Consider the following 16842-nt stretch of genomic DNA (forward strand, 5'->3'; position numbering starts at 1 on the left):
TATATATGTAGATGTGTATATGTAGATATGTATATATGTGTAGATATGTATATATATATATATGTTTGTGTGTGTGTGTGTATATTATATATATATATACTAGCAAAATACCCGCGCTTCGCAGCGGAGAAGTAGTGTGTTAAAGAGGTTATGAAAAAAAAAAAGGAAACATTTTAAAAATAACGTAACATGATTGTCAATGTAATTGTGTTGTCATTGTTATGAGTGTTGCTGTCTTTTATATATATATATAATAGACACACACACACACATAAACATATATATACATATACATAAATATATACATATCTACATATACACACGTATATACACATATACACATCCACATAAACATATATATACATATACAAATTTACATATCTACACATATATATATATATATATATATATATACATACTGTATATATGCATATGTACTTATTGGCTCCTGTATTTAGGATATAGCAGGTTGGATAATGGACAGATGGACATCTGTATGCATAGCCGTATTTGCCCGTTTTCGTTTTTTTTCTTTGTTCAGTAATATTTCAGTAAACCCGGAGCTTGTCAGTTCAAATCCTGGTACTGACACCACTGTGTGACCCTGAGGAAGTCACTTCACCTGCCTGTGCTGCAAAAAACAAAAGTAATGTAACAAATTGTACCTCAGATGTTGTAAGTTGGTGGAATAAAGGCATAAGTAAAATAGATAAATATGTATTATACACATAGGAACTATTCATTTATTTTCAGTTAAGTCATTTGCAGCAAACTTTTATAAATGAGGGTTTCTGATTTTTAGATAGTGCAAACTGTTTCTTCTTCATTGACGTTTTGTCTTGGAGAGCTTTTTTCATTTCATTGAAAATGAAAGCAGCAGCTGCCAAAATATGTAGCTTTCTTATTAATTTTTCAACATTGTGTAAAATAAATGTATAAAGTAACATAAAAGGTTTAAATACTGGTTATTCTTTTACACTAAAATATTACTAAACAGATACAAAAAAAGTAAAATGGATATGTTCTTTTTCTTTAAGGAGATTAAATATTACTGAAGAAAAAAAAAAAATAAAACAGCCAAATGGGGCTATGCATACGAACTTAAAAGGTTTAAATAAAACAGAAATATATATTTTATTTTTACTTGCTTAACTTGTGGAGGGTGTATCCTGTAGCAAAGCCCTAACTTTTTTCGTGAAAGCCCGTTTCAGTCAATAAGTGTTAAAAAAACGTGTAAAGATATTGACAATAAGCTAAGTCATCTGCAGCAAAGTTTTATAAATGAGGGTTTCTCCTTTTTAGATAGTGCAAACTGTTTCTTCTTCATTGACGTTTTGTCTTGGGAGAGCTTTTTTCATTTCATTGAAAATGAAAGCAGCAGCTGCCAAAATATGCAACTTTCTTATTAATTTTTCAACATTGTGTAAAATAAATGTATACAGTAACATAAAAGGTTTAAATACTGGTTATCCTTTTACACTAAAATATTACTAAAGAGATACAAAAAAAGTAAAATGGATATGTTCTTTTTCTTTAAGGAGATTAAATATTACTGAAGAAAGAAAAAAAAAAATTAAACAGCCAAATGGGGCTATGCATACAAACTTAAAAGGTTTAAATAAAACAGAAATATACACTTTTATTTTTACTTGCTTAACTTGTGGAGGGTGTATCCTGTAGCAAAGCCCTAACTTTTTTTGTGAAAGCCCGTTTCAGTCAATAAGTCTTAAAAACATGTGTAAAGATATTGACAATAAGCTACGCAAACCCAGGAAGACATGGAATCGTTTAAATCAAGTATCATTACATCTTCCTTTCTTAAAGAGAAGTAAGGCAGTACTTATAAGCTTACATATATGACATACATACATACATACATACATACATACATATATGACATACATACATACATACATACATACATATATATATATATATATATATATCTATATCTAAATCCCCGTGAAGTACTGCTTTTAAATTTTTATTAAGAAGAAAAGCTTTTTAAATTGAGGGAAGATATCCCAATTGCAATTTGTTAAGGATCTGTTTTTTTGTGAAGCAGCCTTAACACAGCTTTTCCGCTGTTTTATAAACGAACGCCGTATAAGGTCTTCCTTTTTCCTTGCTTCGCCAAGGAAGGAGCCTTTTTATTAAATCCAAAGGTTCTTCGCTTTTTTTTTTGTTTGTTTATTACAATTGTTATAGTTCTGTTTGTATATGACGTTGTCAGTTCAGCACTCAAGTTGTAATATGACCAAGCTGTGCAAGCTTACTGTTAAGAATGCAACGTATAGTTGTACATGAGAAAAGCATTCTTGCCTCAAATCAATGGCAACCTTTTGTAGGTCTATGAACTTAATTTAATGTTTAGGTTTACACGGTGCTTTCTTTCTGAAGTACCTGCACTCATGAATATGTCTGTATGTGTCAGTCACTCAAATCCACGCGCTTCGCACCGGCAAAGTACTGCTTTTAAATTTTTATTAAGAAGAAAAGAAAACCTTTTAAAATTGAGGGAAAATATACCAATAACAGTTTGTTAAGGATTTGTTTTTTTGTGAAGCTGCCTTCACTCGAGTGATCACTTCGAGCTGACTTGCTGGCTAACCATAAGCGTTACCTGGTAGGTAACCACCCATACAATCAGATTGTGAATCAGACTACGAATGCCGTGAATGTAATTACCCCGATCTACATGCTGTCAAATAAACGAACCACACGCCGTGGCGCAATTTTAGGGGCTTCGCCTCTAGCGCTGACGTCCGAGGTTCGATTCCCGTAAGGGAGTGAAGTGAGTGGGTGGTTACCTACCAGGTAACGCTTATGGTTGGCCAGCAAGTCAGGTAACATCAGCCACGGTGCCTTCAGTTGTGAGAAGCAGATCATAGAATGGATGAAAATAGTTTACTGTCAAATAATGCAAAGAGTACGCGACACGTCTTTCCCCCTTATTCTTGGCTCATCAGGCGTACACACTCACTGCACTCGCTTACGGTAATCGAACCTCGGATGTCAGCGCTAGAGGGGCTTCGCAGCGGTGAAGTATTGCTTTTAAATTTTAATTAAGAAGAAAAGAAAACCTTTTTAAATTAAGTCTTAAAAAGAGGTGTAAAGATATTGACAATAAGCTACGCAAACCCACCAAGACATGCAATCGTTTAAATCAAGGCACGAGTCGAAAAACACCATCCCATAATATTAGTTAACGATTAACACATTTCTATATGTATTGTAAGCATACAATCCAACTGATAATATGTTGCGCTTATTTATCTGGTGTACTGACATTTTTCGCGTATAACGGCTGAAATCTAACGTGGTTTGTGCCCTTCAGAATGAAAAGAGTTTGCATTTACCTTTTTAATAAAAGGCGAGCTTTTAAGCCTGAGAAATCACCCTGTAAATGCACACGTTTAATTGCACATGTTAATATGTATGCTTACACAGTATTAAAAGACACTCAACAATTACACAGTATTAAAAGACAGTCAACAATTAACGTCATTTACCTTCGTTCCCGCGTTTGACTTGTGCTGTAAATCTCTTCCTCGTTTTCAGTTCACGTGATTACGTAGGAGGCGTAATACGTGATGACGCAATATGTGACTCCGCCTCCTCCATTAGAGTATATGGACAAAAAATAGGTTCCAGTTATGACCATTACGCGTAGAATTTCGAAATGAAACCTGCCTAACTTTTGTAAGTAAGCTGTAAGGAATGAGCCTGCCAAATTTCAGCCTTCTACCTACACGGGAAGTTGGAGAATTAGTGATGAGTCAGTCAGTCAGTCAGTGAGGGCTTTGCCTTTTATTAGTATAGATATATACATACACACATATATATATATATATATATATATATATATATACACACACATATATATATATATATATATATATATATATATATATACAGATATATATATAGATATATATAGATATATATATAGATATATATAGATAGAGATATGTTTATGTATGTAGATATGTATATATGTGTGTATATGTATGTGTATATATATATATATATATATATATATATGTGGATGTGTATATGTATATATATATATATATATATATATATATATATATATATATATATATATATATATATATATATATATATATATATATATATATGTATATATGTAGATATGTATATGTAAGTATATATGTTTATGTATATATATGTTTACATAACCTCTTTAACACACTACTTCTCCGCTGCGAAGCGCGGGTATTTTGCTAGTCTTTACAAATATCATGAAGGGGACTGTTTAACCTCACACCCTAGGTTTATATTATTTGGACTGAGCTGATGGGGGGGTTGTTTTGTTTTGGACAGGCTTTGTCTCTAGGTACGTCAGAAAACTAAGACTTCATGAAGTTTGGTCTAGCCTCACTTGTGAAGGCAAATTGGAAGAGGGCTGGGTGGGGGGTGGGGATATGATACCCAAGTTAAAACTATTGTATGAAACAACATACTACTTTTATTTAAGATTATAAAATGTCCTCAAAAATTCAAAAGTAGTGTCTCTTTGACCAACCAGTGAATAATGTGAGCTGGAATGTCAAACGTCTTAATCATGATCTAAAGAGAACTAAAGTATTTTCTCGCCTAACAGGTCTAAATTCCAAAATTTTTACAGGAGACTCACTTAATAAGTAAGGACCAATTTCAGCTACAAAGACATTGGATTAGCAAAATTTTTCAATACAGCTATACAAAGAAAACTAGAGGTATGGGAATTTTAATACATAAAAAAATCTCATTTGTAGTATCATACGTAGTATCTGATCCAGAAGGGCAATATGTAATAGTGATGGGTAATTTATTAAAATCTAAAGTAATTTTGATAAACATCTCCATACTGTACCTAATGTGGATGATGGAAAAGTCATCCAAAACGCATTTACATATATTTCTAATATAAACACTCTTAAAATTATAATGGCAGGAGACTTTAATTGTGTTTTATATCCAAACCTGGATAGATCTTCAACTACACTGGCGATAATATCTGCAAAAATAATCATACAGTTTGTAATGGATCATAACTTATCAGACCCTTAGAGATTTTTAAATCCAAACTCAAGAGAATATTCCTTCTTATCATCAGTACATCATAGATTTCAAAAATTGATTATTTCTTTATAAATAATAATTTATTACCCTCTATAAAATCTTGCATGTACAATGTTATTATTCTCTCCGACCATGCCCCTCTGGTCATGGAGCTAAAATCAATATGCCCTACACACTCATCTTGTAGCTGGCATCTTGACCCCCTGTCATTAGCTGGTGAGAACTGTACACAATTCACCTCCAAGTAATTAAATTATTATTTGAGACAAATGCATCATTAGTGGCCTCTGAATGAATACTCTGGGAAACTCTGAAAGCTTTTTTTTTTTTTTTTTTTTAAAAGGACAGATTATTCCATATCTTTGTCACAAAAATAAACTATTAACCACGAAGGCATCAGAGTAAATCACCAAAATTACCAGAACAGATCGAAAATAAGCCAGGTCTCCAAATGAGGCCCTTTATAGAAAGATAGGTTTTGCAATCAGAATCTAACCAAAAAAAAAAAAAAAAAAAAAAAAAAAAAGAAAGAGACAGAGAGAGAGACTGTTACTCTGAACACAGAGAGAAGCCTATTAAGATCTTAGCTCAACAAATCCAGAACCAGGAAGTTCGCAACACAATAACAGAAATTGCCAGCACAGATGGAGATAATCATTGATGATCAAAATATAACCCACACATTTACAGAATACTATAAGTCCTTATATTCTACTCAGTTTAAGTAAGATAAGACACAATCTAATGAGTTTTTGATGCATTTTGATACAAATACCACAGCTAGATACTCTTTAGTATTGAGGAACTGGATAAACCTCTGACACTCTCAGAATCACTAGACACTATAAAATCACTTCAAACTGGGAAAGCAGTAGGCTCTGTTGGGTACCCAATGGAATTTTATAATTTTTTTTCAAATAAGTTAGCTCCACTATTATTAGCAATGTTTATAGAAGCTAGAGAAAACAAAATTCAACCTCAAACTTTTCACCATGCATTAATTACCATCTTTACAAAGAAAAATAAGGACTAATTACAATGTGCATCAAACAGACCAATTTCACTTCTGAATAATGATAACATACTCTCCAAAGTTCTAGCTAGAAGGATTAAGAAAATGCTTCTTTCTGTAACATCCATCCATCCATTTTCCAACCCGCTGAATCCAAACACAGGGTCACAGGGGTCTGCTGGAGCCAATCCCAGCCAACACAGGGCACAAGGCAGGAAACAATCCCAGGCAGGGTGCCAACCCATCGCAGGACACACACAAACACACCCACACACCAAGCACACACTAGGGCCAATTTAGAAACGCCAATCCACCTAACCTGCATGTCTTTGGACTGTGGGAGGAAACCGGAACGCCCGGAGGAAACCCACGCAGACACGGGGAGAACATGCAAACTCCCCGCAGGGTGGACCCGGGAAGCGAACCCGGGTCTCCTAACTGCGAGGCAGCAGCGCTACCACTGCGCCACCGTGCCGCCCTCTTTCTGTAACATCACATGACTAAATCGGATTTATTAAAGGCAGACAATTGACTTCTAATCTTCGATGTTTGTTGAATGTAATATATTCACCCATAAAATCTAACACAAAAGAAATCTTTTTTGTCTTTGGACACAGAAAAAGTATTTGACATGGTTGAACGGGATGATCTATTTACCACATTGCATGAATTTGGGTTTGGCCGAAACATATGTGCAGCAATAAAACTACTTTATACCAGTCCAGAAGGCTCTAACTGTATTAACAACATTCCAGAAGGCTCTAACTGTATTAACAACATTATCGCAAACTACTTCAAACTAGAACCTGGTACTTAACAAGGATGCTCCCTATCACCCTATCCTTTGCAATCAGGAAAATATCACTATATGCAGATGATGTGATATAGTGTATATCAGACACACAAACCTCTGTACCAGTAGACCTCAATGCACTAGCAGAATTTCAAAAGATATCTGGATTCAGAATTAATTTGAATAAAGTAAAAGTGTGGCAGCGCCTATGCAGGCAGCGGCTTACATAGCTCCCAAGTCCGCGGTGGTTAGTGTTAATCTTTGTTCGTCTTTGACAACTAGTATAAGAAGTAGATTTAAGTGATTGTAGTACGCAGACATACATTTACGAGCGGCAAATCCTGCTCGATTTCTGAAGAAACTGCTCCGAAATATCCAGTGAGGTGACAGAGACGCTCCATAGCCTTTGCTTACTTCGGCAGCCTGAGAAGCTAAGCTGGCGAAAATGCAAGCGCAGTGATCAGAAGCAGAAATGAGGGAAACGTGGCAGTGTTAGCACAAGGCTAAAAACTAATACCACCAGACCTGCGATACCATCCATTCTGCTCACGAACGTCTGATCGCTAGACAACAAGCTGGATTATATAAAGCTGCAGCGGGCCAAGCAGTGGGAAATGAGAGACTGTTGCATCTTTATTTTCACTGAGACATGGCTCCAGGAAAACATTGCAGACTCGGCCATCCAGCTAGACGGACTGACCATCTTCTTAGCGGACAGAGACACCACTTTGTCCGGTAAGACCCGCTTGGTGGTGGGGTTTGGGACTGTGTGTTTATGTGAACAGAGAGTGCTGTACGAACGCTGCCTCAGTTGCGCGACACTGCTCCCCGCTGATGGAGGTTTTATCGGTAAGGTGTCGGCCTTTCTACCTGCCAAGGAAATACGGTTGCGTGCTGGTGGTTGCCGTCTACCTCCCGTCTAGCGTAAATGCTAACCAGGCGCTAGCGGAACTCTACGAGTACAGCAAACGACGCACCCTGAGGCATTTTTCATTATTGCTGGAGACTTCAATCATGCCAACTTGAAGTCAGTTCTCCCAAAATTCTTCCAGAATGTGAACTTTGCTACTAGAGGGGGAAGCTGTCTGGACAATGTTTACACAAGCGCTCCTGACTCCTACAAGGCCCTACCCCGACCCCCACCTTAGCTATTCAGACCATATCAGCATTTTTATGGTTCCTGCATACAAGTCCCTGCTGAAGCGCACTAAACCAGCCCGCAAGAACATCAGAGTGTGGCAGGTTGGTGCTGTTTCAGCTCTCCAAGACTGCTTCGAATTGACAGACTGGGACATTTTCAGGGAGGCTGCTTTGGATGGTGACTCCATCAATCTGGAGGAGTACACAGACTCTGTGACTGACTATATCTCTAAATGCATAGAGGATGTTACTGTTACCAAAGATGTTACCACAAGAGCCAACCAAAAGCCCCGGATGACGAGAGAAGTGCACAAGCTGCTCAAGATCAGAAATGCAGCCTTCAGATGTGGAGACAAGGCTGCCCTCAGGGTGACCAGAGCCAACCTGTCTCACGCTATAAGGAGAGCTAAGTGGGCATAGGTGCAGAGGATTAACAAACAATTCAGCAGCACCAGAGAGACTCATCATATGCGGCAGGGCGTTCAGACAATTACAAACTACAAGCCCAACCCACACAGCAGCGATGGTGATGCCTCCCTTCCGGATGAGCTGAACAACTTCTTCACACGGTTTGAGGTGCAGAACAAAGAGCCTGCGAGAAAAGCAACACCTCCCTCCACTGACCAGGTACTCTGTCTCTCTATAACTGATGTGAAGAGGATTCTATCCAGAGTCAATCCACGCAAGGCTTCAGGACCTGACAACATACCTGGTCGTGCGCTCAAAGAATGTGCCAGTCAACTGGCTGGTGTCCTCACAGACATCTTCAACACATCTCTGAGCCAGTCATCAGTCCCAGCATGCTTCAAGTCGACCACCATCATACCAGTGCTGAAGAAGTCATCAGTGACATACTTGAATGACTACCAACCAGTTGCACTCACGCCAATCATAATGAAGTGCTTTGAAAGGTTAGTCATGTCACACATAAAGACCAATCGCCCTGCCTCCCTTGACCCTCTTCCGTTTGCATACCGCTCAAAGAGGTCAATTGAGGATGCCGTATGCTCTACCCTTCACCTCTCCCTGACAAATCTGGATAAAAAAAAGACACATATGTCAGGATGCTATTCCTAGACTTTAGCTCTGCCTTCAACACAATCATCCCTCAAAAGCTGGTTGTAAACTGAGCAGGTTGGGCCTGAACACCACCCTTTGCAATTGGATCCTGGACTTCTTAACAGAGAGGCCCCAGTCAGTTTGGATGGGCTGCAACACTTCCAGCGACATCACACTGAGCACTGCAGCGCCACAGGGCTGCGTGCTTAGTCCACTGCTGTTCACCCTGCTGACTCACGACTGCACAGCCACGTACAACACCAACCACATCATCATGTTTGCGGATGATACGACGGTGCTGGGACTGATAAGCAGGGATGATGAAACAGCATACAGAGATGAGGTGGAACAGCTGTCTGCATAGTGTGAAGACAACAATCTATCTCTCAATGTTGACAAGACAAAAGAAATAATCCTGGACTTCAGAAAATCACATCCTGCCCACATCCCACTCAGCATCAATGGTTTAGATGTGGAGACTGTTAAGAGTACCAAGTTCCTCGGTATGCACATAACTGAGGAACTTACGTGGACACATAACACCTCATCACTAATCAAGAAAGCCCAGCAGAGACTACACTTCCTGAGGTGGCTGAAGCGAGCAAGTCTTCCCCCTTCCATCCTCACCATGTTCTACAGAGGCACCATTGAGAGTGTTCTGACTAGCTGCATTACTGTCTGGTATGGCAACTGCAACATATCCGACCGCACGTGCCTGCAAAGGATAGTGAAGACAGCAGAGAACATTATTGGGGTGCTTCTCCCTTCACTACAGGACATATTTTACAAACGCAGTGTCCACAAGGCATGCAGCATTGTACAGGACCCCTTACACCCCTCACATGGACTTTTCACACTTTGGCCATCCAAGAGAGAATACTGCAGCATCAAAACCATATCTGCCAGGCTGCAGGAGAGTTTTTACCCCCAAGCTGTTAGACTCCTTAACACCATGCTGCCCCCTGGGATCTTCCACACTGCCTCAACCACCACTAAAAACAGAAATTTTATACATGCAAGCCACTTTCCTGCAAAGACTAGTGTGCAAGTAGAAAAAGAACTGAAAATCTCATACTGACCTTTAAGTATTTTGATACTCTTGCTATCCTTCTACTGTGAAACATTCTGACCTGTCATTGTTTACACGTCTTGAACAACTATTGTCACACACTGATAATTTCTGCATTATCTATATCTATTATTTATTATATTACATATCTATTGACTATATTTATGTATCTAGATTGCAAATACCATACATTGCATCAATGTTCAGATTGCTAACTACACGTCAATATTGCTGCTACTTCTTTGTCTTGTCTTGTTTGTGTTTTAATTTTAAATTTAAATTTTATTTTTAATTTATTATTTGCAAGTCATATTTTTACACTTCACAATTTTGTCTATCTGTATACTTGTATATGGTTAAGATGACAATAAAGTTCACTTTGACTTTTCCCAGTGAACACTGACACACCAGACAATTAGACCAGACAATTCCCCCTTTATTTTAGCAGATCAGTTTAAATACAAAGATCTTTTTCAACCAAATTTTGCTATCTGCATGTAATTCGAAACATCAACGCGTCCAAATGGCGACTCTACAATGACCTAAGTCAGAAAAGGGCATGGCACTACTCAACTTTTAATTTTATTAGTGGGCAGCAAATATACAAGTTATTAACAACCTGGGAATTGACACAAATTGACAATATACACAAGCCTGGTCTACAAAAGAAATAAAATATTGATGTACTTCTTTATGTGCCCCAGTAAACACAAACTATCATCAATATACTAATAATCCAATTGTCCATCAACCACTTAGAATATGGAACCAATGCAGAAAGCACTTTAAGGCAGAGAAGCTTTTATTGCAGTTCTACATGATAATCAACTTTTTCTACCCTCTCAAATCTACACAGTATTTAATGTTTGGAAAATATCCAGGATTAAAACACTTAGAAAACTGTACCTAGATAATGTCTTTCATCTTATGAACAATTACGTTTCAAATTTAACTTCACACCAACACAAATTTTCCATTACTTTCAAATCATCTCCCACCCATTTCTATTCCAGGGGCAATACTGATCAGTCTTGAAGACTGAGACAGCATCTCAATAATATATAAAAACATTTTAAATTCCTTTCCGTTCAAAGATTCCAGGGTATGGTGAAAGGATCTTTCACTTAACATCTCTGAAAAGGAATGGAAAATAGCCACGCATAGAATACACTCCTGCTCCATAAGTGCAAATCATTCAATCATTCAACTTAAAATCATTCATTAATCACATTTATCTCACTTAAAATTGTCCAAAATGTATCCAGGGCAAGATTCAATCTGGGTGTTTACCAAGTTAACATTATTCTGGACAAAAATCTTTGCATGCTTATCAGACAGCCTTGGTGTCACAATCACTCCTAACCCATTAACAGCTGTATTTGGTGTACTCCCAGACGGGCTTAAAGTGAATAAAGACAAATTGATTGCAATTGACTATAGCACACTATTAGCATGTATACATATCATGCTCAACAGGAAGAATTCTAGTCCTCCTGTTATAAGTCAGTGGGTAACTGTTGTTCTATACTATTCGAAATTGGATAAAATGTAATTCTTACTTAGAGGGTCTGTTCAAATCTTTTTTAAAATATGGCAAGATCTAATTAATAAAATTTTAGAGCAAGCATATATATTGGGAAAAAGGATATTCTCCCTTCTTTGCCGATTTAAAGATATGTTCTTGTTGTTGGCACTCCTCTATCTTAGGTGGGGGCTGAATTCTGGTTTGTTAAGTTTGACTTGATTGTATGTAATGTTATTTTCTTCATATAAAATCAATGAATAAAATATATATATATATATATCATGAAGAGATATCTAAATAACATGTGCAGACACTCTAAAGGACACTACAGCTCTGAGCCTGTCTTTAGTAAAGCAACAAGATAAATGTTCCATGACCACAGAAAAAGCCAAAATAGAATTAGAGACTGTTGAGCACATTGGAAGAGTCTGTTGGACAGCTGAAAATAAAATCAGCACTAAATGAATTGGTAGAAGAAAAGGAGACGTATTCCCTGCTTACAAGTGACTGGACTAAGATTGAGCACCATGATAAACTGATGGACCATACTGTAGACTGACAGACAGTCTTTGACCAAAGTTGTGCCATTCTTAATTAATTTAGAAATCAGTGTGCATTCAGCAGCGCTACTGATAATCATACATCCTTCTGAAGTCCCTGCAAAAATGCCTTGCTTGCTTCCTGAATCCACAGTTTACCAATTTTGATCCAACTCAAGCAGCAGCATACCTTTTAGACCCATTTGCTGCTTTGGTACTACATTTGAGATGGAGCCTCTTACTGTATGAGGCATAAAAATAATTTATTTTGAAATACAGTATACTCTGCAGAACAACCAGTGTACATCATTATTAGCACCACAAACATCACAAGAACCACTTAGAAGCAGCATCTCTGAACAGATGCCAGTACAGGGTTCTCTAGAAGTACTTAACTTTTGTCTCAAATGTAACAACTAAGGCTATCACACAAGTAGGCAGAGAGACTGGCTACACAGAACATGTATATGGTGCAGAAATTCACTGAGGAATTAAGGAAATGTGCTAATGGAGAGTTATCAGTGCTGCAGTTTCAGTAAGTTTCTGGAACACACACTCTTGACCCCCCTAGAGGTAGTAGTGAAGGAGAGAATGAAAACAAATCTAAGTGCCATTATGAACAATGCTGAACATCCTCACTCTGACACACGAACACTGAGGAATTTCAGCCAACAAATTATTCAGCAGAAGTGTATCAGTAAACGTGACTGGGGCTCCTTTATACAAATGGCAACATGCCTGCATAATGCCTCACTGTGACTGTAACTGCCAACTCACAAGTTTTCTTTTGCATTAGTTGTCTTACTTTTAATCATTCTGGTGTTTACTTGAAAGGGGTGTGTGGTTTGCCATAATAATAATATTAATTTACTGAGCTTCTGTGAAAAGCCAAATTTGCACCACGGGACAAATAAAGTTCTACCTATCCAAGGAGAGAATTGAGAAAAAGAATGCATTTGAAAAAATGGAACTAAAATTAAATGACCTGTTCCTAGGTCTAGGGCTGTGGAAAGATGGCTGACTTCTGCATGGAGGAGTGTCTAATGTCCTTCAGTGTTAACCCTTGGAGTATAAATTCCCCCACAATTTGCATGAAGTATTGGTACTTTTGTCTGTCGTGACTGCTCACCCTATTATCAATAGCTTTACATCCTCCAATTCAGCATTAATTCAGCTTTCCAGTCATGTCAATTCTGAACAGTACAAAACAGCAATTGTCACCTTTAGATAGATAGATAGATAGATAGATAGATAGATAGATAGATAGATAGATAGATAGATAGATAGATAGATACTTTATTAATAGTGCTTTTACTTCTGAAATATGTCTTCAACTTATTTTCTTTAAGAAATTGCAACATGACAGAAAGTTATTGACAGAACCCCTATAAGAACTTGCTTTCACAAACCAAAAAATACTGTTGATTAACATAAAACTGCCATGGATTGATGTCCAATAGTCCAATTGCCTTTACTGGATTGTTAGCAATCTTATGGTTGGCTGTGTAAACCTTTGAAATTTATCAATGATTGGCAAGGTTTGCCACCAGTCAACATACAGAGAGGTGTGATGCAATAGAAAGTAGGATGAACATCTAAATACACAGATTTCAAAAGGAAGCAAAACAATACACAGATAAATAATACATATCTCAAATGAAAATGTTTTCTGCTTTTTATGTTGAAGTTTGATATCTCAGAATGATCTTTAATGGATAACATTTAAATAAATATATCACATACATCTCTTTGGGCTCAGAAGATTCATATAGAAAGTCTTCCTGATATACTGTATTTTTAAATTTTAAACTCTGAAATTATTTACTTTATTTTCATTTAATGCATTTACATATTCATTTTGCTTATGTTCTATATTCAAATTACTACACATTGTACTAACAAACAGAATATTGCATTGAAAAAAGAATAGTCTACAATCTACACAAAATTTGATAGTCTTGAGTATATGCCCATTAAAAAAAACATTTTCATGCTTATTTGCTAGAAGTTCATCAATTTTATGTTTTTAAATGCTGTTGTTGATACAGTGCAGATTCTGGTTTTGGTAATCATGTGCAAAAGGAGAAAATAAAATAAAGCAAACAAATTTATATATTTACTTATGTTTGTTATAGTATGTAACACCTGTTAACATTTATTTTAAAAAAATTACAAAAATTGGAGAATTTTTTTTCAAATGATATGTGGATATAATATTAAAAATATTAGTGAAAACTACAGCTACATTTATTATTTGGGTTCATTTTTTACATTAAAATAATCCTATACAGATTAATTGTTCCAGTCATGGCTTTCTAATTTACGCTTTGCCTTAGCAAACTGATGTTTTTGTAGCATAGATATATTACAAAACAAAAAATAAACAGGTTTCAACTTGACACAACATTGCTCACCTAACATTTTCATTATCCCCCCTGAATAACAGTCACACCTTCACGCACTACCTGGAATCTCTAATAATTTTACACAGAACCTTTAACCCTTTTTCACCTTTCAGCTCCCAAAACCTACCTGTCTTTCTTAGGTTACCAGGATCCTGCTGTCCACTTTTAGGCTAAAGGAATGCCATTCTGATTTTTTAACCTACTACAAAACAGTTGTCCTTTATAACTTCAGAGTATTTACTTTCACTTGCTCTTGTAATGGACATACTGTCCCAAGTGCGAGAAGTTGTTCCTGATCCCATCTCACAATGCGCAACTTTCAAACGACCAAGGAACATACAGGTAAGAATCAGCACATTAACGTACTACTTTGGTATTTAACTCAAAACAGCACGTTTAAATCACCTTAATATGCTTTTTAAACTCTTTACCAACAGAACCTGGATCAAAAGACGTTTATAAATAGTCAACATATGTGAACACGATTCTCTAAATTATTAATAAACAGGTGTACATTACCAGTAAAACCGTTACGTGCCTCCAAAAGAAGGGTAAGGTTATAGAAATGTTATACTGAACCAGATGTTTCGGGTATTTCACTAATTGCAGTATGAGGTGGCATTTAGTGTCACACGACTAGATGGTTATTGGGGTCTAAAGTAGCAAATTTGTAGTGGTCACAGATTGCTTAGTGTCACACGACTAGATGGTTATTGGGGTCTAAAGTAGCAAATTTGTAGTGGTCACAGATTGCTTAAGAATGATTTAAGTCGGTCTTCAAATTCAGATTTTTGATGGCAAGTATGTGAAGAATCAGCTGTTGATTGACATAGTTCTGGACTTTGCTGTGCTGCAAACTTTCTCCAAAGCTGACTTCATCCCTAGGACCTGAATCGAAATGGGCGGGTCCAAAACAGATGGATCTCTAATTTCAGGGAGCACTAAGTTAACACAAACTGAGTGAAAGCTATATCAATATACAGTAATTGCTGAATGCAACAAACGGAGAAGTGTAGCACGTCTGGGACCCGCTAATCTAATGAAACTGCTTTGGTTTATTGTAATATAATATGAACGTAAACCACCGCTTAGATGTTATTGGGATTTGACCAAAAGGTTTAACTGGCAATTGAGGACTCTGGTGGTCGACTCTCCTCTACGCTCCCACTCCCACTCCCATTCCCATTCCCACAGTCTCTGTCCCCTCCCCTCTTACATGCCGCTTTTACAGAGGTCTCAGAGGTGCAAAAAGGGGGCAGTTCAATTTACCTCAAACATGAGTCCTAGTAAGATGATCATGGCCACGCAAGACACCATATCAGCATGATTCTGGATCACGAACTCGTGGCTCAGCACCGGCGGGCTCTTATTCTTCTTACGGAAGCCCATGGTTGTACCAGCTGAGAATATATCCCCTCACAGCACCAAGCAATCCACTCTTCCGGTTCCTATTTAATGTTCTCCTCTCTCGAGATTTTTAGAAATTTTCCGTCTGTGAGCATAACAGAAATACAAGACGATCTCCATAAAAATGAAAAAAAAAACATGCACACGCTCTCAAACCAGTCAACGGTCAAGCCCACCCTTTCAGTTTCTACCCCATTCCCTAAAACAAGCACCGCCTTTCACCGAACAGTATCCCGCCCCTCTTCCTCTTAACTTCTTTTCTTAGGAGATTGAATGATACCTATTTGAGCCATTCAAAACTCCGCATTTCAGATGAACAGCTACATCTACCAATAAAAGTGAAGAACTTCCTTCAACATCATGCTGTTTCTTGGCCTATCACTTAACAGAAAAGTATGCGTGTGTTTTTTTTAATACAACTCCCTCTAGGGTAGGATGGGCACTTTAACGTGTGATTGACACTCATGCTGACCATTCGGAATAGGAATACAAAGGTTATTTACGTTTATTTGCCGCGAAACATCCGGAAAGAGTAAGAGGGTGAGCTCGTGGAGCGAAAGGGCTTGTAGGTGTCGTAGAAGGAACTTTTCAACGCTTCGTAATTTTAGTACTGGTAAATAATTACTAAATACGTTTTGTAAATTAAGAAGGAGTTGCGGAAATTAGGCAGTGAATATTTATTCACTTAAGTGACTTTTTAAACGATTCAAGAACTTACTAGTGCATTACTTTTAATAAAAATGTAAAGGACGGGAGATTTTTCTCTGTCGCATATTCTATGGGGAGTATCGTTAAACTAAAATTA

General features: G+C 37.2%; 1 protein-coding gene across 1 annotated transcript in view; it reads right to left on the reverse strand.

Moving 5' to 3' along the window:
• The window catches only part of zgc:113278 (Translocating chain-associated membrane protein 1-like 1-like), an 84339-nt gene extending 68053 nt beyond the window's left edge, over window positions 1–16286 (reverse strand). The window contains exon 1 of the mRNA XM_028811629.2: window positions 15900–16286. Coding sequence (XP_028667462.1) covers window positions 15900–16019 — 120 coding nt within the window. The 5' untranslated portion in view covers window positions 16020–16286. The remainder of the gene's footprint in view (window positions 1–15899) is intronic.
• Window positions 16287–16842: the final 556 nt, after the last annotated feature.

The sequence above is a fragment of the Erpetoichthys calabaricus genome, chromosome 10 (genome assembly GCF_900747795.2).
Source record: "Erpetoichthys calabaricus chromosome 10, fErpCal1.3, whole genome shotgun sequence".
Lineage (NCBI taxonomy): Eukaryota > Metazoa > Chordata > Cladistia > Polypteriformes > Polypteridae > Erpetoichthys > Erpetoichthys calabaricus.